General features: G+C 49.6%; 3 protein-coding genes across 3 annotated transcripts; 2 read left to right on the top strand and 1 right to left on the bottom strand.

Moving 5' to 3' along the window:
* Positions 1 to 78: 78 nt before the first annotated feature.
* Positions 79 to 11,435, top strand: LOC118157898 (grpE protein homolog 2, mitochondrial-like). Its single transcript, XM_035312433.1, has 4 exons — positions 79 to 206; positions 4,443 to 4,611; positions 5,482 to 5,563; positions 7,265 to 11,435. Exons 1-4 carry the CDS (start codon positions 130 to 132, stop codon positions 7,618 to 7,620), a joined length of 684 nt encoding a protein of 227 aa, XP_035168324.1. The 5' UTR covers positions 79 to 129; the 3' UTR covers positions 7,621 to 11,435.
* Positions 11,436 to 13,982: 2,547 nt separating this feature from the next.
* Positions 13,983 to 16,632, top strand: LOC118157902 (prenylcysteine oxidase-like). Its single transcript, XM_035312440.1, has 6 exons — positions 13,983 to 14,067; positions 14,200 to 14,406; positions 14,694 to 14,868; positions 14,955 to 15,166; positions 15,257 to 15,397; positions 15,843 to 16,632. The coding sequence occupies exons 1-6, from the start codon at positions 13,983 to 13,985 to the stop codon at positions 16,499 to 16,501; spliced, it is 1,479 nt and encodes a 492-aa protein (XP_035168331.1). The 3' UTR covers positions 16,502 to 16,632.
* A 208-nt stretch (positions 16,633 to 16,840) lies between these two features.
* Positions 16,841 to 18,043, bottom strand: LOC118157899 (interleukin-17B-like). Its single transcript, XM_035312434.1, has 2 exons — positions 17,762 to 18,043; positions 16,841 to 17,540 (listed from the first exon to the last, which is right to left on the bottom strand). Exons 1-2 carry the CDS (start codon positions 18,019 to 18,021, stop codon positions 17,282 to 17,284), a joined length of 519 nt encoding a protein of 172 aa, XP_035168325.1. The 5' UTR covers positions 18,022 to 18,043; the 3' UTR covers positions 16,841 to 17,281.
* Positions 18,044 to 18,407: the final 364 nt, after the last annotated feature.

The raw sequence follows: 18,407 nt of genomic DNA, 5'->3' as shown, positions 1-18,407 counted from the left end.
CACCGCGCCCTCAAGCACGGGGCGGTGCCGGGCGGGCGGTGCCGGGCGGGCGGTGCTGGGCGGGCGGCGCGGGGCTGCCGGGAGCTGTAGTCAGCAGCGGGGCCTGCTCCGCTCGGCGCCCGGCGGAGGATGGCCTCCCGCTCCCTGCCGGCCGCCCGGCGCCGCCTCGGGGCCCTGCTCTCCCTCGGCGCGCCCCGGCACGGCAGGTACGGGGGGCACGGCCTCCGGGGAAGGGGACGGGACGTGGCGGTGGCGGCGCCGGGCCTGGCCCACGGTGGGGCCCGGGGAAGCAGGGGCCAGGACCGGGGGGCGCCGAGCCGCCCGGAGGGGTCCCGGTGCGGGTAGGGGAAGGAGGTGAGCGCTCCCCGGCCTGGCTCTGTCCTGGGAGAGTGAAATTTCCCTCCAGGGAGAGGTGGCCTTGTCAGCAAGTCACGCCGGGCCATTGTTTCCTGCTGCCGCCCCACGGGCAGCAGCCCCTGTGCCTCCCTGGTGGTCACTCGTGCGCACCCAAACTTCTGGGCCGTTCCTTCATGGACTGAGGTGCTACATCTTTAGTGTCCTCAGGTTTTTGGTAATGGGACAGCACCTGTGCCATAGTAGCTCTTTCTGTGTGGTTTGGGAAGAGAGTTAAATTAATTTTATTAATATTTAGACAGAAAAGAGCATCCAGGCATATTTTTGGACACCATGGAATATGGCTTTTAAAAGGGCAGTGAGATCTATAGCAGTTGCTTTGGTTAGTTGAATGAAATGCAGGCAGCTGAAAACAATAATTAAAAAAAAATAATAAAACATATGTTAGTTTATTCTAAAGATTTTTCTCTGAAAGAAACCATGTAAATATAATAAAATGGTTCTAGAGCACATAACAGAAACAACTGGGTTTGGGACTGAATGTGAAGACGTGTCTGAAAGTCCTTCCACTTTCAAGTGCTTTCATGTGCGTGAAGACTGCTTGGCCCCTCTCAAAGCACGCAACAAGTCTGAAACAGGTGTGACTTCTCCTGGCAGAAGCCAAGCAGGCTTTGTTGGTGGAAAACAGCCAGAACCTGCTGTCAGCGTGAAGCTCCTCTTTGTGCAGGAGCCCTCCGTGGCTGTGTCCACATTGCAGCCAGCGGCAGCAGCTTGATGCAGGCAAGTGGTGATGGGGACCAGGCATCCACGTTTTGGGGACTTCTGCTGGACTGGCTGTAGTCTGGGTGTCTGCTGCCAGTTTGTGGTCATCATGCGCTAAGGTATGCTGCAGAAGCTTGTTCTGTTAGGTTTCATCGAAAAGGAATCCACAAAGTGCTCTTTTACACCGCTCCCAGATGAGACAGAGCACAGTGAGTGAGGATAATTAGATTCCATCCTAAACAGTGATTTAGATGGCTCTGTACCTTAGCTCTGGCATGCTTTGTCATGCAGATTTGGGAGGAGGAGGAAGGAGAGTTTAAGGGAGAGGTGGGAAAGGATCCTTGTTTTGGAAGGGGAAACAGCGTGGGTTTTGGGGTGTTTGGGTATCGTGCCTGTGCTCCAGAAAGAGATCATTAAAATGCTAACCTTTAAGGACAACTGGCTTGATCCATGTGGCTGCAATCAAGTTCTCTCCTCCATCTATCTGTTTGCCCTTCTGTGACAGAAGTCTGTAAATCTTTTTGAATCACCAGCTTAGTTGTATGATCCTTTCACACCCTTTGGGACTTCCCCATGTCTGTCACTTCAGGATGTGTCAACTTCCTCCTGTGGGATTCCTGCCTATTTTTAGGGCAGCTGTGATCGAGACTGTACTTAAAAGGTAGAGCACAGTGCAGCGGACAGACTGTAAATAGCACATGCCCTTGGTAGAGGCATATTTCTTTCATCCTCAAGGAAGAAGTAAATGGAACAACATTTTCAATTCTGCCTAATAGTCCTTTAGAATTCCCTTTGGAATCAGTCTGGGACTCTTTTTTCTTGCCTCCAACTTTTAAGGCAGGCTTGTCTGAACAGCCTGTGGCACCTGGGGCATTTCATTGCATGGGGGAGTGTTTCGTGGCTTGGTTTTACCAGCTGGAGAAAGGAGTCCATGTTTGCAGCTCTCTGCTTCACGTAGGCAGGTCCCTATGGTGGAGACACCAGCTCTCTCATGCCCCTCTACTCCTACATGCTGAAACATATCCCTTTCTGTAACGTGAATCACTTGCACAGGGAAATAACACAGTAAGCTTTGCTTCTTGGATGCAGGAGAGTTGCCTCACTTGTATAGTTTTGGTTTGTTTGTTTTAAACTGCAGGTACCTAACCTGTGAGGTGCCAGGCAAGGCTGCTTTCTCAGCTGCATTTCAGCTTCTTTGGTTCATCTGAAGCAGGGCTGATTTCCATTCCTGCAGCTCTTTAAATGAAATCCAATAAGATAAAGGACAAAGCTGGTAGTTGATGCTTACCACAGGCACACGTTTCCCCCCACAAATAAAGCTTTCCAGTTGCTTAAAGGTCGTTCATTGATTTCTGAAGGCATGGCAAAGGAGGTACATCTCTTTCCTCACTTCTGGCTTAACTGCTTTCTATAATATTGTAAAAGTACTGTGTCAACCAGTCACCAAAACAAATGGGATGAACATAATTCAAGGTGGGGTGTTGTGCCCCAAACAGACTTCTGCAGCCATGGCTAAAATGTTGGGCTTTCTCCTGAAGGCATTCCTGGGACCAGAGCTGCAGGGACTGGGAAGCTTTTTGAGAAGGTTCTTTAAAGGAATGTCTTGTTCCAGAGTAAATACACTTAGTAAAGGCACTTTTTGGGTCTGTATGTGATACATAATGGTTTTGAAAAGGAACAGTTTGGTGTACACACCATGTTTCAAGTACCCACTTAATAAAAAGTGGTATATGCAAACGTCTGCAAATGGGAAAAGGGAATCTGTCATTGGTGCTATGGGCGGTATAGCAACCTTGTATTAAAGATAAAATGAGGGAACATCTGGGCTACTAATCAGGGAGTGGTAGGAGATGCTTGGTGGTCTTTGGGCAAATACATCTCTTAAAGTGTGCTTTTGGTCAGACAGATAAGGCAGTCTAAGCCCTTGCTGCCTCCCAACAAGGGATGCCTCTTCCTTTCCCCATGTTGCCCTTCCCACATCTCTCCAGGCTCCGCACGTCTGTTACTCTGCGCTGGCATTTGCACTCATCAGATCTCTCAGCAAACCTATCTGAGGACGCCGGACACAAAACACTTTAGCAGGGGTAGTTTTTGGCAGGTTTAACTCCCTGAACCTTCATTCAGCAGGAGCTGCACAGTTCAGTACTGGACTAAGGGGCACGAACCCGTCCCATTCAGTTGCCACTGTAAGCTAGGTCCGCACTTAGTGTATGCAAAAGCCCCGTGTTGTGGGGGTGTTGCAAGCCCTGTTCTGCTCAGCTGAGGTCCTTCTAAGAAAGGAGAGGCTCACTCTTCCTTGTCAAGACTATACTAAAATGTTTGCTCTTGGAAGTAAATTGAGCTTTCTTCTGCAGACTCTGTTCCTGTGTGAAATGGGGGGGGGGAGGGGGAGGGGGAGGGTGCAGCTGAGGCTGAGGCTGAGGCTGAGGCTATGCCCTAATGCTGTCCAGGTCAGCTGTAAATGCAGGGGGTGCTTCTCTGTCTGGAGGAGGTGGGGTGAAAACTCTCCGCTTTGCTCCTGGAGTGACTGCGGTATTGGTGGCAGTGAAGGGCACTGTGGACAAGCAGAGTGAAACACTGTCGATTTATTAATGTGTCTAACCTAGTGCTTTTGATCATCTTTTGACGAAAATGTTTTTAGCCAGATTTCCGCTATTTATTTTTTGGGAAACCTGTGAGATAGTTACATTATAGAATAAGCTTCTTGGCATCTAGGCAGTGTTGATAAAGCTCAATGCAATTATCTGACTCTTCGGTTGTTTCATAATTTCATCTGCAAGTTCTGGAGTCAGCCTTCTGGATGAGTTTCACCTGATGTACCAGCATGAATTTACCTTCTTAGAGGAGCAGGTGAGGCTCTGCCCATGTACCTAGTTAAATGCTGCAGATTCACAGATCTACTGAATTTTGCTCAGAACATTTGTTTGTTTTAAAATAATTCTTAAAACAGCTCTCTGCTACTTAGTCCTTTTCAAGACTGCCTTGCAAAAAACTTTCTGAAGTTTACTGTTAAGAATTGACTATCTGTACTGGGAAGTTAGCAAAATGCAACCAACAGCTTGTTTTCCTGTAAAAACCAGACTCTTTTTTAGTTATGTCAGGGAAGTGGCACACAGCCTCTGTAGTGATATGAGCCTAAAATAAAAGATTTTTTCAAAATATCTGTCTGTGTTTTCTGTGCTAATTGCCTATCTTTTCTGAAAAGAGCTAAAGTTTTATGTAGAATCCTATGTACCTTTTTAAGAGAGTCTTTTAGAAATTACACTAAACAGGAATCTTTCTTTATGACCATGTTGTAACATAACTTTTTTTTTTTTTGTCACTAGTTTGTACTTCAGGGTGTCCCCATGTGTTTTCAGCACTGCAGCTCAGCAGAGAAGTACAGGAGATGAGTGTGGCCCAGAAGATCCCCACGATGAGCCAAAGTATCCCCTTTCTGATTGTGCCTTAGAGCACAAAGCCATCAAATTGGAAGAGCAAGTCCGGGATTTAACTGTAAGTGTGCTGCTGGTGTCACTGCTGTCTTTCATTCAGTCCCTTCGACTTTGTCTTTCAGCCCTATCTTTTTCTCTAAGCATTGTAACATCCAAACGTCATCGCTGTGCTCTGGCAGCATTCAAAGCAGCAGTGCTCTAGGCATTAGGGTACGCTGTGGAAGGAGTACGGTCTGCCTTTCCCAGAAACACCAACTGTCAGTAGCTCCTGGGAGCAAGACACTGATAGTATGATCCTGGAAGGGAAAACTGTATATGAGAGATGGGCTGTGGTCAGTTCTTTCACAATGCTGTGAAGAGGGAATGGCAGGAGGTTTATCCTGACTAGTATTATATGTTGCAATGTGCTGGACCCAGATTGTCTGAGAAGGGAAGTTATCTTTGGCATCTAGCAGGGAAATGGAAGGGATCATTTTATAGGGAATTTTCAAATGTGAGTAAGAGATGAATAAATACTGAAGCATGGGGCAATTGTGAGGGTAATTGCCTAGAAAGTACTACTGCAACAAGTGATAAATCAGCTGTTTGTGGATCTGTTGCTAAGACTTGCCTGGTAGAGAAAGGAGTGTCTCAATAGGTGCAGTGAGTCATGCAAAAAGCAGCAGCCTGACAATGCAGCATCCAACTGAGCTGTGCCCTGAAAGCTTCTGGCCTTGACTTGGGTCTTTTGAGGGAGTTGCAGTTGTGCTGATTAATCAGCAGGAGAGGGGTTGGGTTTGCTTGTTCTAATGAAAATGAAAACGCTGGAGCCCAGCACAAACCTTCTGGTGTGAAATTAGTTATTTTTAAATGACTTCTAAGGGACTGCAAACTTGACAGGAAGTCAGTTTTACTCCTTGTTTGATGTCTGCTCTTGCTATCATGCTTACAGGAGCGATACCGGAAAGCTTTGGCAGATTCTGAGAATGTCCGGAGGAGAACCCAGAAGTTTGTGGAAGATGCCAAACTCTTTGGTAAGCAAAGTGAGGAAGAGCTGTGTTTATTGCAGTGGCCTGCCTGCTGCCTGAGCATAAAATGCTACTCAGCAGCTTTTCTCTCTCCTCTCTGTCCATGTAAAGTCCACACAATGTTTGGCCTGGACTGTTGGTGTCTGGGCTTACTCACTATTTTTTTATATGTCCAGCTGTGTCCTGTCAGTTTTATCTCAGTGACTGCTTTGTGATCTTTTCTAAATAAAATAGCTCCAGTGCAGTTGAGTGAAGTTCTACTGACTCCATGGAAATTACAGGTTCTTCTGTATGCTGACAATTGGCTCTCAGAGTGTATCTCATACTCTCAGCAATTTCATCAGGTTGTAATGTCCTGTTTTATCTTAATGATCTCTTCTCTTCTGCTCTATCTTTTAGGAGGTAGATCCTGTGAGGGACAAAGGTAGTAGGTTCCTGTATCAGATGGTCTTTAACATTTCTATAATAAACATTTTAGCATCAGTGAAGTGAGCTGGATCAGTAGCTTTGGCAACTGAGACAGGTGAAGGGGGGAAACTGTTTAATCATTGCACTCTGCCAGCACCATTTTTGAAAATGAGAAACCATTATTTTCTATAGCACGTGAATATCTGAAAGTTTTTTTGTAGTTAATTCCAGTAGCTTTGAAATTAGAGCTGCTGCTGTTTTATTACCATTCTGCCCATGGTGCTACAAAATGGCAGTTGAGTTCTGGGTTAATCAGCATTATTGGTTTGCAGTTTTTTTGAGTTCTGAGTTTTTGTATGCAGCCTGCTTTAGATTTGAAGAAAAAATAGTTTGTTTATTTATTTATTTATTTATTTATTTATTGCTCATGGAGTGAGGCACAGGGGGCTGTAGAGCATTAAAGCAGAGCCTGGTTCAAGAGGAGACAAGTTGGTAATTGGTCTGCTTCTGTCTGCTCCTTTGTTGCCTCTCCTTCATGCTTCTTCATTCTGTGCGTGTTTGAACATGTATGTACAATTGTAGACAGCACTGAACTATCGCTTCTCTTTCTCTTCTCTGTTTTTGTCGTATATCTTTCCAGAAAATTACTTATGGCATCATTATAACTGAGGGAGGTTGGTTTTCCTGAAATTTCTGTGCTGTGTAATATACTGTTTCTGGAAATGTGTATGATCTAAACACATTTTTCTAATGAAAGACACTGTGGCAGTTTTCATGACCAACTAAAGGACTGTTTTATCCAGTCCTTCCACAGCAATTTTAACATATGAATATTAATAAAATTGTGGATATACGTATGGATGGCCTTACAGTATATTGATTTCCCCCCATTTTGTTTGTTCCCTGTGTGTATAGGCGTTTCTGTGAGTTGTTTGGCAAAACATTTAGCACTGTGGGACTGTTTGGGAGGGTATGGAAGAGTGTTCTAAATGACAACTCTTAGTCCCAAGAACTTCTTGGAGTGAAATACTAATAATACTAATAATTTTTGATCTATATAGATTTACCTTTCCTGCATATATCTTGATTTGGGGAGTCTTCATGATAGTACCCATGTAATGCTAAAGCTTTGGCTACAGGATACAAAAGGCACCATCTACTCTCATTGAAGTAAGAGTTGAAATCAATTAGTAGCCGTAATGGTGCTTTCAAACTTCAGTGACTTCGTGCCTGTTGTAGGCACTGTAGCTCTGTGTAGTCACTGTTCTTTATGTACTTCTTGCTTCGTTGTACATGTAGGAATCCAGAGTTTCTGCAGGGACCTCGTGGAAGTAGCAGATATCTTGGAGAAGACTACTGAGAGTGCTGCAGAAGAAGCAGAGCCTAGTAATCCAAATATGACTCTAAAGAAAATCTATGAAGGCCTGTCGCTCATAGAGGCCAAGTTGCAAAGTGTATTTGCCAAACATGGCCTTCAGAAGATGAACCCTGTTGGGGGCAAATATGATCCATACGACCATGAAATCGTCTGCCACGTACCAGCCGAGGGAATACAGCCGGGCACGATAGCACTGGTGACTCAGGATGGCTACAAACTCCACGGTCGCACTATCAGACATGCACTCGTCGGTGTGGCGGTAGAGTCACAGGAATGACGTTGGCTTGCCTCCTTGGCATCTGGGACCTGATGGAGCTGAGGACCTCTCAGCACTCTGACAATGCAGCTGCATGTCTTTACTTATTTATTAAGCTAGGTTTGTATTGTACGTTGGCTTCTTTATAATGTGTGCAGTCATTCTGTCATTAATTATAAGGTACTTGTATATTTAATAATCCTTTTTGGAGTACATGGAGTAGTACTAGTTCTATTTGTCAGGAATGCTCCTTTCTCTGTTGCTCATTTCTCCATTAAAACTTGTACAGGGAAGGGGATATGAGAGAGAAAGAGAAATTCTCTGAGATTTAGGGAATCTTGTCTCTCAGCTCCATCTCTGAGACAGATGCCTGCAGTGGCCTTCAGGCAAGTAACTCCTCTGCCTTGGTTTCTGTATCTGTAATAAGGGAGTATAATAATACTTATTGACCTACCTCACAGGGATGTGGTGAGGCTTTTTTTTTTTTTGCAAAGCACTCAAAAGAGGAAAAGCTCAAAGGGCTGAGTATTATTATTGGTCTAATTCTGGTGTCTTCCATTGTCCCCAGAGCCCTTAGATGAGGATCAAGATGATTACTTGAATTGATATTTGGGGCCAATTTTTTTCTTACATCGTTTCAGGAAAATAATCCTGGATTAATGAAATCTCTGTCATGCTACAGTTGAATAGGGATGCAGCTTTAAATAGAATTCAGTTGTTGTATCAGACTTCAATGTGTTAGTATTTGTTCTCCACATAAAATTTCAGCTTGACACCTTATTCCTTGAGGTAAAACAGGGAGTGATGGTTCTTGGTAGAGCCAGAAAACTCTTCTCAAATCTCTCTCCAACCAAAAAGTATATTTTATAGGAGAGTAATCTCTCTTCCCTGATGGGTATTTGTGCATCTTTCAAGCATGATAAACTGTATGCTCTTTGTTGCAGCTTTTGGCAAAATGGAGATGTGCCCTTAAGTAGGAAATCTGGACTGTTTTATTTTCTTGAGCTTTCCAATAACGGTACTCAGATAACACTAACTTCCAGCTCATAATCATATTCTACTTCTGTGTAGTCATAGTAAATATTAAACCTTCTGTTTATTTTTTTTTTCTTGACACAAGGAGAAAAAATCACTTCTACTAAAAGTCTCAAGTGTCCTTGAAACAATTTTAGCAGCAGTGACAAGAAAGCTGGAGAAGCAGAAGGCAGGGGAAGTGAAAGCTTACCTCAAGCCATCCTCCTAGTTGGAAGCATGTTGTTATCACAGTATGCCATATGTATTTCCCAGTGGTCCTTTTCTCTGGGAGTCCATTTATATCAGCTGAAAGGATGTGGTCACCCAGTAAGATCAGAATTTAACCCCTTAGAGAACAGTAAGCAGAAGAGTGGCAGAAGAGTTATATAAGCCAGGCTGTGGTTTACACTACGTAAAAAGCAAAGCAGGCATGGTGGTTTTCAGGTTCTTACAGATTCATTAATTCCTGCCTTTTTGCTTTCTAGAATTGGATCTGTGGCCTGACAGTTATTTGAGATCCACTTGCAAAAGCTCTTTATTTATGGTGGATGCCGTCACTGGTTTGGAAGAAAGCTTATTCTTCTCCCATTCCTTTGCAGGTTTCAGTTGCATAATCCTTTTGTGATGAACTTCGAGATAACAGCAGCCTTCAGTTAGCAGCTGTCAGCAGTCTTGCATGTCAAGAGATTCTATGCAGAGCACATGCAGCTAATTGGCTGTCACTGCAGATTTTTTAGGAAGATGCACATTTTGAATATGCTTCATGCAAGCTGCTTTAGTGACAGCCAGATGGGGGTGACTCAGTAGTGGATACAAGTGCGGTTTCGTGCCTTGTAGTTGGGTTTTCAGAGGGGTACTTGAGGCTTCATACCAGCACTAGATCACTTTGGAAAAAGCTCTAGTTCAGTACTCTGGTTTCATCACACTGCTGGAAATTTTAGAGATACAAAGGACTTCCTGCTCATTGTTTTTGCTGACTGTACATGCCAGCTGGGTAACCAGGTTATGCTATTAATCGAGGCAGAGAACAGGTGAAATTTGTGATGTGGCAATGCAAGTCTTCTTGTTTTGCCTGGTGACTGCCTGCAGCCTGTTTTGTGGAAACTGTAGCTTCAGTTGGAGCAATTGGTTCTTCTCTGCCTCTTCAGTCCCTGGTATATCAGCTGAGTCTTTCTGCAAATATGAGGGGAGAGCTAGTTATGGAAACTAATTTGTAATGTGAAGTGTTAGTTATAAGAAACCAAACAAAACCACAGGCATTTCACATAACAGGTAGTTTTCAGTCATAGAAAGGCTGCAGCTTATCTGAGCCAAACATAAAAGTAGCATGTGGCCAAAAGTAATGGGATACAAAGCATCTTTATACTGACCCACTGAGCAACCTGACTGTGAAAGTATGCTGCATCTGCTTGGTCCACCTTTGGACCACTTGCCAGGCCTGCCTGTGACCTCAGCTAGTATTCACCCTCTTTTGCCTTAAAGAAATACCCTAAAATGCACTCCAGACACTTTCCATCTGTAATAAGAGGTTATTGATTCAGCTTCTGTATCTGGGATCCGCTTTCAGTGAGCTACTGTTGTATGGCTGGAGCAGAGATCTGAGGTATTGGGTTCCCGTGCAGTATTTATGAGCCTCCTACAGGCCCGGTTTAATTTGGGGCACGCTTTTTTCCCAGTTCATGCCTCAAATTTTAAAATCTATGAAACTTCTATAAGGTCCGATCGGGCTTTTATGATGGTTATTGCAAGATGTACCTATTGCTTAGAGACTTAGAGAAATTACCAAAGAGATAGATACTGTTGTTTGTCCTAGTTTTCTGCTTAATTGCAATTGTGAAATGAGAATGAAATAACCAAACCTTGATTCCAACGCAAAATTTACATTTCCTAAGCAAAATTTGATTCTCTTGCCTTTCAAGCACACTTAACGATCTCTCTTACTGTGGATGAGATTGCCTAAGGATGGAGTGAATTTCTCCTTTGCAGATTGTAGCTCCCATGTCTTCCCCGGTTGTGTAAAGCTCACACACTGAGTGCGGTGGAACAGAGTTCCCTTTGGTGCAGTTCCATCATGCTCTGCAGTGACACCAAAGAGGAGTCTGATTCATGAGCTTCTTCTCTCTGGTCACTTTATTCAATGACTCTTGAGCTTGTAGAAGGAACAGAATAGCAGAGGATAGGAAGTATTGCGTACCTCTTACTCATTTCCACTCCGTTTGCCCAGCCATAAACTGAACTGGGACTAGATAACCCCTGCGTGCAATGGTGATGTGTGGACCTGCATTTCTGCTCTCAGAAAGAGGGCAGCCCTGCTGCACAGGGGCTCTGGCCTTGTTCTGTGACCCCACCATATTGTGCCAGCATCTTAGCTCTGACCAGGAGCAGTGCAGAATGTGAATGTTGCTTTGTGAACCTTAAGTTCTCAGTGCTTCATCAGGAGAGCTTCTGTTGAAAGAGAACAGCTGTGATAAATCAATGGCTATAGGAAGTCCTTTAAAAAAAAAAAAAGTATTTAAGTTTTATATTGTGAATATTGTCATATTTTATTTTAAAAGATGTTTTGATATTACTTGCAAAGTCAACAAAGTGTTGCTAATCTCCAAAAATCTTAATTTTGTTTAGTTGGTGGGAGACCTGTATATACTGTATGTTTTTGTGTTTCTGTGCTCTGTGTTTAACCAATGGTTCTGGCTGTATGAAAGAGGAAGACTCAAGTGTGGGAGTGGTGCAAATAATTGACAACAACATTTGAGTTAATGTTGGAAAGGGCTGATTTTCTTTACATGTCCAGATACTGTCCATTTGCTAATGATAATAAAAAAGAATTGCAGTTGCTTCTTTTCCTTCCCCCCCCCCCTTCCCCAAACTGCTGCTTATTCTGGCTGCTGCTTTAATTGAGTGGGACTGTGGATTGAAAGGTTTCTAGCTATTCCTGAGCTGGCTGCCTAAAGTAAGGGCTACAGTCCGCTGCATTTGTTCGGCATTTTATGAACAATCCTTTAGGTGGACTCCAAGAAATTTGCGTGTGTGAGCCATCTTTCCTCAGGTGAGTTGCCAGGGGTTTCTGCACTGATGAACTGTCCAATTCTGTCATTCTCTGGTACTTTGTGCCTGCTTTCCTTTCTGTTCCTGGTTAAGTTCATTCACAGACTACTGTGGAGAGAAAAGCTCTCTGCCAGCCTTTGGTGCTTATTCTGCAGAACTCCTGACAGTTGAAATACATGTTATCTTATGTTACGTTTGTCATTCTCTTCCCTCACAGCTTCATTTTGCTGCTTATTTCTCCTTTTGTGTGTGACATGTGGTAGCAAGCATACTGTACAGCAATTTAGGTGACGTAATATACAGTGTGTTTTAGTGCTCATGGTATCCACAAGCAGGTTAGGATTTCAGGGATTTGTTGGGGAGAACAGGCTTTCTCTCCAGGGCTGTGATTGCAGCAGACTTCTTCTCCTTTCCTGCATCCTCTGCAAAGATAGCTTGGCCTCCATTCCTTGTATTGCTGTAGTCTCTTTGTGTTGTGCCATGTCAGCAAGCCTTGCGTCATTTTCCTGAAGCTCTCAATGCCCCTGTGCACTTACCACTTAAAAGAAGAAAAAAGAAAAACCCACTCTGTAAAAGAATATTATAAATGGCCTTTCTGGGATAAGACCTAAATCCTTGTGCTGAGGATCTGCCAGCAAAACCCCCTTGTGATTGTAGACGCGACTTCCCACCATACAGGCTCTTCCTCATTCTTCCCAGGAGCAGCTGTGATTGCATTGCTCTGTGTGCGCTAACCAGCCGAGACCAGGAAATACTGCTACCTGCTGTTGTGCTAATAATTTCTGGCTCCTCTGGTGTTCTCTGCAGCAACAGTGACAGCTGGGAGTTTCCAAATCACAACCACCTCCATCTGAAAATAAAAAGTGTGTGAGAGCAAGAGAAGGAGTGTTTTGCTTACTGCACAGAGCTACAGAAGGGCTGCAGCCGGGGCTGGTCAGCCTTTCCAGCTGGAGCAGGGAACCAGAAGCTGTGCTGACCCAGGCTCCCCAGAGCTTTGCTGTAGGTACAGCCTGATTTCTTGTTGCTCTCAGCCATGGTGAAATCAGGGCAGTTAAAGTAAGGGCTTGTTAGAACCTGAAACACACAGATGCATTTCTGTGCTGTGTTTCAAGCAACTTTGGGAACATGGTTGTCCTGTGCTGGTGGGTCAGTACTGCTCACTGTAAACTTTAGGGGAGCTGAGCAGCAGCAGGAGCTCAGCCTGTGTCTCCCCCATGTTCACACCTGCATTTTGGTGGGGGAGAGGGAGCCTCTGCCTGTGGTCTGGCTTTTCCCTTTCCTGTGATGGATTCCCAAATTTAATTTTGTCTTGGTACAGAGCCAGCCCTTGGCTACAGCAGGTTCTAGGTGCTGTAATTACATGCAATTCCCGTTTTTGCTCAGATTTTGCTAGCCTTTGTATTCCAGGTAGCAGCAGGCTCCCAGACAGGATCCCCATGGCACAAGCGTCTTGCTGCCTAGGGCAGCTCCTTGTTCTGCCTAGGGCAGACTACAAGCAAAAGCTTGAAATGCCAGTGCTGATGTACGAGTCACAGCAGAGCCCAGCCTCGTGGCCAGGGGCTGAGCACCGTGTCTTCCTCTACGTGCCAACTGAGTACAGGGAAAATGTGCTCCCACAGCAGTTTGTGGGGCAGTAAAAGGCAGTAAAGGTGGGCTTCTGCCACTTTGGAAGCCCAGCACCGTGCAGGAAGGTCCCGCACCAGGGCCTGCTGATGTGGTTTGAGGGATCGCTTGGTTTTAGGCTGTTGGTTCAACATTGGGCCGGCTGCGGGTCAGCAGCCACTATGTGTTAAGAATGGGGGCACCGAGCATCCTTGGTGTGGTGTTGTGTGTTGTTCGAGCATTGCCTCCTCTGAGCCCTGGCATCAAAGTATAGGGAGACAAATTTCCCAAAATAAGGCCAATTTTCATGCTACGTTTGTGTCTCCAGCCAGCCCACCACTTCCACTGGGACCGCAGGGAAGCCAGGGAACCGTGCAGCCCGGCGTGTGGCTGCACAGCACCCAGGCACGCTGTCCTCCCGGGGGGCGAGCCCGGGCCCCTCTCCCCTTGCAGCTTACCAGAGGCGCTGTCTCGGCGCTCTCAGTCCTGCGGCCGACCCGGCCCGGGCTCTGCGGGCCCCACCTCCCTCCTGCGAGCAGCAGCAGCCCCTGCCCTCGTTCTCCTTCCTCCCCGGGCCAAGCTGTCCCGGTGCCAGCCCTCAGAAAACCGCACGGCCGCCAGCAGGCCTAGCCCGGCCTGCCCTAGCCCTGGAGGCCGAGCCTGCCGTGAGGGGCGGGCCGGGGCGGGCGCTGCTGGGCCGCGCTGCCGCCGCCGCCTGCGCCATGGTCCCGCTGCCGCCGCCGCTGCTGCTGCTTGTGCCGGCCCTCCTGTCCGCCTCCGCCGGCCGTGCCCCGCCGCGCAGCATCGGTAGGAGCCGGGGGGCGAGCACCGGGAACCGGGGAGGGCGTGAGGGGGAGGTAGGGGTGCGGGGCAGCCCGGCTGTGGGGATGGCGGGGTGCGGGTGCCAGCCCGCAGCCCCGGCTGACCCTCGGCCCGCAGCCGTGGTGGGTGCCGGGCTGGGCGGCTCGGCCGTTGCCTACTTCTCGCAGCAGCAGTTCGGGCCGCAGGTGCAGCTGGATGTGTACGAGCCGGCTGGCGTGGGTGGCCGGCTGGCCACCGTCACCGTCAACAAGCAGCAGTATGAGAGCAGGGGCACATCCATCCACGCCCTCAGCCTCCACATGCAGGACTTCGTCAAGACCCTGGGTGAGCGGATGCTTCCAGACGTGCCTTGGGGCCATGGGCACGCCATGATCCCTTTGCTGTCCCTGCTCCCCTCTCCTGAGCTCACAAAAATCCCCCTGCTTTGTCCCATAGCACTGGGGAGGTTCCATGGGATGCCCAAACACATGGGGTTGGACTGGGGTCCCTGAGGTCATGCATTCCCTGATGCTCATCCAGGAGTGTTGTTCTGTCACCCGCTGGCCTGTCCGCGTCCCTGTTTGGTTCTGCCCTTTCCCAGCCGCACGCCGGGGCCCCTCTGCTCCCTGCAGGCCTCAAGCACCGGCGTGAGGTGCCAGGGAAGAGTGCCATATTCAGCGGGGAGCACTTTGTCCTGGAGGAGACTGACTGGTACCTGCTCAACCTCTTCCGGCTCTGGTGGCACTATGGCATCAGCTTCCTGCGCCTGCAGATGTGGGTGGAGGAGGTGATGGAGAAGTTCATGAGGTAGGAAAGCCAAGGGGCTCAGGGTGTGCTGGGGTCTTCCTGGCACCAGAAACTGACCAGGCGCCCCATGGTGCTATCCCCTTCAGGATCTACAAGTATCAGGCACACGGCTACGCCTTCTCCAGCCTGGAGGAGCTGCTGCACTCACTGGGGGGTGACGCCTTTGTCAACATGACGCAGCGCTCGGTGGCCGAGTCCCTGCTGGAGGTGGGTGTCACGCAGCACTTTGTGGATGATGTCATCGCAGCTGTCCTGCGCTCCAGCTACGGCCAGTCGGTGCTGGTGCCCGCCTTTGCAGGTGAAGTCCCTTACTCCCCTGTCTGAGGGTTCCTCCCAGGGTCCTTTCCCTGGGCAGGGCTCTGAGGCACCCTCCTCTTCCGCCCCCCAGGAGCCATGTCGCTGGCAGGGGCCCAGGGCAGCACGTGGGCAGTGGAAGGAGGCAACAAGCTGGTGTGCTCGGGTCTGCTGAAGCTGACCAAAGCTAACATCATCTCTGCCAGGGTGACGGGCATCTCTCTACACAGCTCAGGTGAGTATGGCCAGGGGAGCTGCTCCGGCCCCACACACCCATGGGTGCTGCCGGCCTTTGGGTGTGGGTCTGTGCCCAGCAGGGTGGGAGGTGGTTGGTGGTTGGTATGGGGATCCCAGGGCATTGAGGGATGCTGTCTGTCTGTCTGATCCATCTGGGAGGCAGGGCCCTGTGCTGCAGACCTCAGCCCTGGGGTCCCTTAGGGCTTTTCGTTGGGCTTGGAGATTCACATGGACACCATCCATGTTTCAGGCTCGCCCCCTGCTCCAACTCAGTAGGAGGGCTGGATAGCTCTGGTTTGTGGAGTGGGCGGCCCTGCCCCGCTCCTCCTTACCTGACTAGGCTGAGCTTCTCTAGAAGTTTTCTCCCACAGGGAGAAAAGAAGGTCCAGGACAATACAGCTTGGGGCACGGGGCTACACTAACGGTCTGCCATCTCTTTTCAGAAGGGAGAGCCCTGTACCAGGTACACTACAAGGGCAGCAAAGGCCAGGGCTCAGCTTTCTATGACATGGTGGTGGTGACAACTCCCCTGCACCCCAGCAGGAGCAACTTCACCTTTGAGAACTTCGAGCCGCCCATTGCCAACTTCCCTAGTGCCTTCCAGCCCTCTGTCACCTCTGTGGTGCATGGATACCTCAACTCTTCCTACTTTGGCTTCCCCGACCCCAAGCTCTTCCCCTTCACCAGCATCCTCACCACCGACACCCCCAACCTATTCTTCAACGCCATGGACAACATCTGTCCTGTCAACATCTCAGCGGCTTTCCGTCGCAAGCAGCCCCAGGAGGCTGCGGTGTGGCGAGTCCTGTCCCAGCAGCCACTGGACAAGCAGCAGCTGAAGACCCTCTTCAGGTCCTACTACTCGGTGCAGGTGACGGAGTGGCAGTCGTACCCCCACTACGACTCCAGCAAGTCCCTCCCGCCCATCATGCTCCACGACAACCTCTTCTACCTCAGCGGTGTGGAGTGGGTGGCCAGCTCCATGGAGATGATAGCTGTGGCGGCCAAAAACGTGGCCCTCCTAGCTTACAACCGCTGGTATCAGGACCTGGAGAAAATCGACCAGAAGGACTTGATGCACAAGGTGAAGACGGAGCTGTGACGCGCAGGGGTGGCAGTGCGGTAGCCAGGGGAGTATTTATTGTCTTGGGAACAGCACTGGGTTTGGGGCAGGGGGTGAGGGACAGGCTGTGTCCCAGATGACTTGAACAAGCTTTGCCTTCAGGAAAACGGCCCCTGCCCTGTGCTGCTGCCTGTCTGTGCCACGCGCCTGAGGTTTCCCCATTTCCCTCCCTGCTCTGTACTGGAAGGAACCTGTGGGTTTTCTGTCAGAAAGGATCACAGCTCTTGCTGCTGTGGGAGGGATCTCAGGAGGCTTTAGAGGCCAAGGCTGTGGGGTGAGCAGCAGGGGTGGCTGGCCTGGCCAAGAGCAGAGCCCTGCCCTCCTGCCGGCAGCGCATGGAGCGGCTCAGACAGGGGCCAGAGATGAGCTTTATTGAGGATCTCAAAAGCTGCCCCAGCCTCCCCAGCCAAGCCCCCAGTTTGTGCACGGGGTGAGCACCCACTCCACAGCCTGGGGCTGGGGGTGGTGGGCAAGGACCCTCCTCCTTGGCCCTTCCCTAAAGGTTAGAGGGCTCGTGGTGAGGCTGGAGGCAGGGCTGCGTGGCTGGGTTGCTTGCAGGGGCTGCCCCAGTGCTGCATGTCCCCAGAGTGGCTCTTGGGCTGAGGCTGGCAGAGCCCAGAAGGGAATTTCAGGGAGCCCTTGGAGCTATGCAACTGCATTCTCCTTGTGCAGACTCGTTCCTTGCCCTGGTGATGCTCGGGAAGCAAGAGCAACCTGGTTAGATGCCCATGAGGAGCTGTTATGGTTAGCTCTGCAGGCTTAGAAGATGCAGGTGCAGCCCACGGCGATGGTCTCCATGACCATCTGGTACTTCTTGTGACACTTCTTCCTCCCAGAGGGCTTGTGCCCCACCTCACCTGGCACCTGGCAGAGCAGCCGGCGGACAGGCAGCCGGCTGTAGATGGGGATGCTTGCCATGGTGCGGTCCTCCTGCATCGTGAAGGGGTTGATGCAGCCGGTGCAGAGGCACCGGGCCTCGGGGATGTCTGCTGGGATCCGTGTTGCATCATGGTTTATGCTGGAGGAGAAGAGAATCAAGAGGAGGCAGGGGAGACAGTGAGCCTAGCAGGTGAGATGGGGACAGGCAGGGCAATGCCACCGCGGGGTAACATGGGGAGCTGCACCTGGGGTGGCTCCATGCTGCTGGAGCCACAGTCACCGCCGTATCTGCCAGTGTGGGACCAGCACACGTGGCCCTCCCCACAGACCCCGGCCCTGAGGACCCTGCCCCACGCTCACCTGTAGACCCAGGGGGACAGGCTCCTCCGGTTAGACCTCCAGAGCTGCAGGTTGACCTGGCACTTGGTGTCGCCTGGCTCAGAGCTGTTCCTCAGTTGGCGCACCATGTCCTGGATGCTGTGCTCGTAGTCCTCCATGGGGGTGTAGGGGTCGGCTGGGGTCCAGGCCAGGGTGGGGGCGGCCGTGGAAGGCCGCGCTGGGCCCCTTCTCCTCCCCTTGGCTGCCTTGCTTTGGTCTTTGGCTTCTGGCACCAGGACCATGGCAAAGGTGAAGATGCAGAGGAGAAGCTGAGGAGGGAGGATGGTGCATGACAGCCCAAGCCTGCAGAAGGGGTCACCAGGCGATGGCAGGGCTGCATCCACTTTGGGGTGGCATGTGCACCATGAGGTGGTAAGCACATTGTCATGGTGAGCCCGTAGCCCAAGCCCCAGGTGGTGCTTGTGGCTGCACAGCCCCTTGCCCATGGAAATGCTGGCAATTTGCATCACCTAGAATGCCCCTGTGCCTGCCCGTGCTGCCCCGAGCTGTGCTCCCAGAGGGTGCATGCTGGAAGGGACGTGTGCGCATCCAGCTCGGGGTGTACCTAGGGCTCCTCTGGTTTAAAAGGAGCTTTGGAGATGAGACAGGCAAGAATGGGATCTTTATC

This window comes from Oxyura jamaicensis (genome assembly GCF_011077185.1).
Source record: "Oxyura jamaicensis isolate SHBP4307 breed ruddy duck chromosome 13 unlocalized genomic scaffold, BPBGC_Ojam_1.0 oxy13_random_OJ106581, whole genome shotgun sequence".
Lineage (NCBI taxonomy): Eukaryota > Metazoa > Chordata > Aves > Anseriformes > Anatidae > Oxyura > Oxyura jamaicensis.
Note: the sequence above shows the minus strand (reverse complement) of the source record. Positions and strands in the feature narration are given on the sequence as shown.

Coding starts and splice junctions, on each gene's coding strand:
- LOC118157898 (XM_035312433.1), top strand. CDS start 130: ATGGCCTCCCGCTCCCTGCCGGCCGCCCGGCGCCGCCTCGGGGCCCTG. Junction 4,612..5,481: donor AGCAAGTCCGGGATTTAACT/GTAAGTGTGCTG, acceptor TCATGCTTACAG/GAGCGATACCGGAAAGCTTT. Junction 5,564..7,264: donor GGAAGATGCCAAACTCTTTG/GTAAGCAAAGTG, acceptor TTGTACATGTAG/GAATCCAGAGTTTCTGCAGG.
- LOC118157902 (XM_035312440.1), top strand. CDS start 13,983: ATGGTCCCGCTGCCGCCGCCGCTGCTGCTGCTTGTGCCGGCCCTCCTG. Junction 14,068..14,199: donor TGCCCCGCCGCGCAGCATCG/GTAGGAGCCGGG, acceptor CTCGGCCCGCAG/CCGTGGTGGGTGCCGGGCTG. Junction 14,869..14,954: donor GTGATGGAGAAGTTCATGAG/GTAGGAAAGCCA, acceptor TATCCCCTTCAG/GATCTACAAGTATCAGGCAC.
- LOC118157899 (XM_035312434.1), bottom strand. CDS start 18,021: ATGGTCCTGGTGCCAGAAGCCAAAGACCAAAGCAAGGCAGCCAAGGGG. Junction 17,541..17,761: donor CTGTCCCCCTGGGTCTACAG/GTGAGCGTGGGG, acceptor CTTCTCCTCCAG/CATAAACCATGATGCAACAC.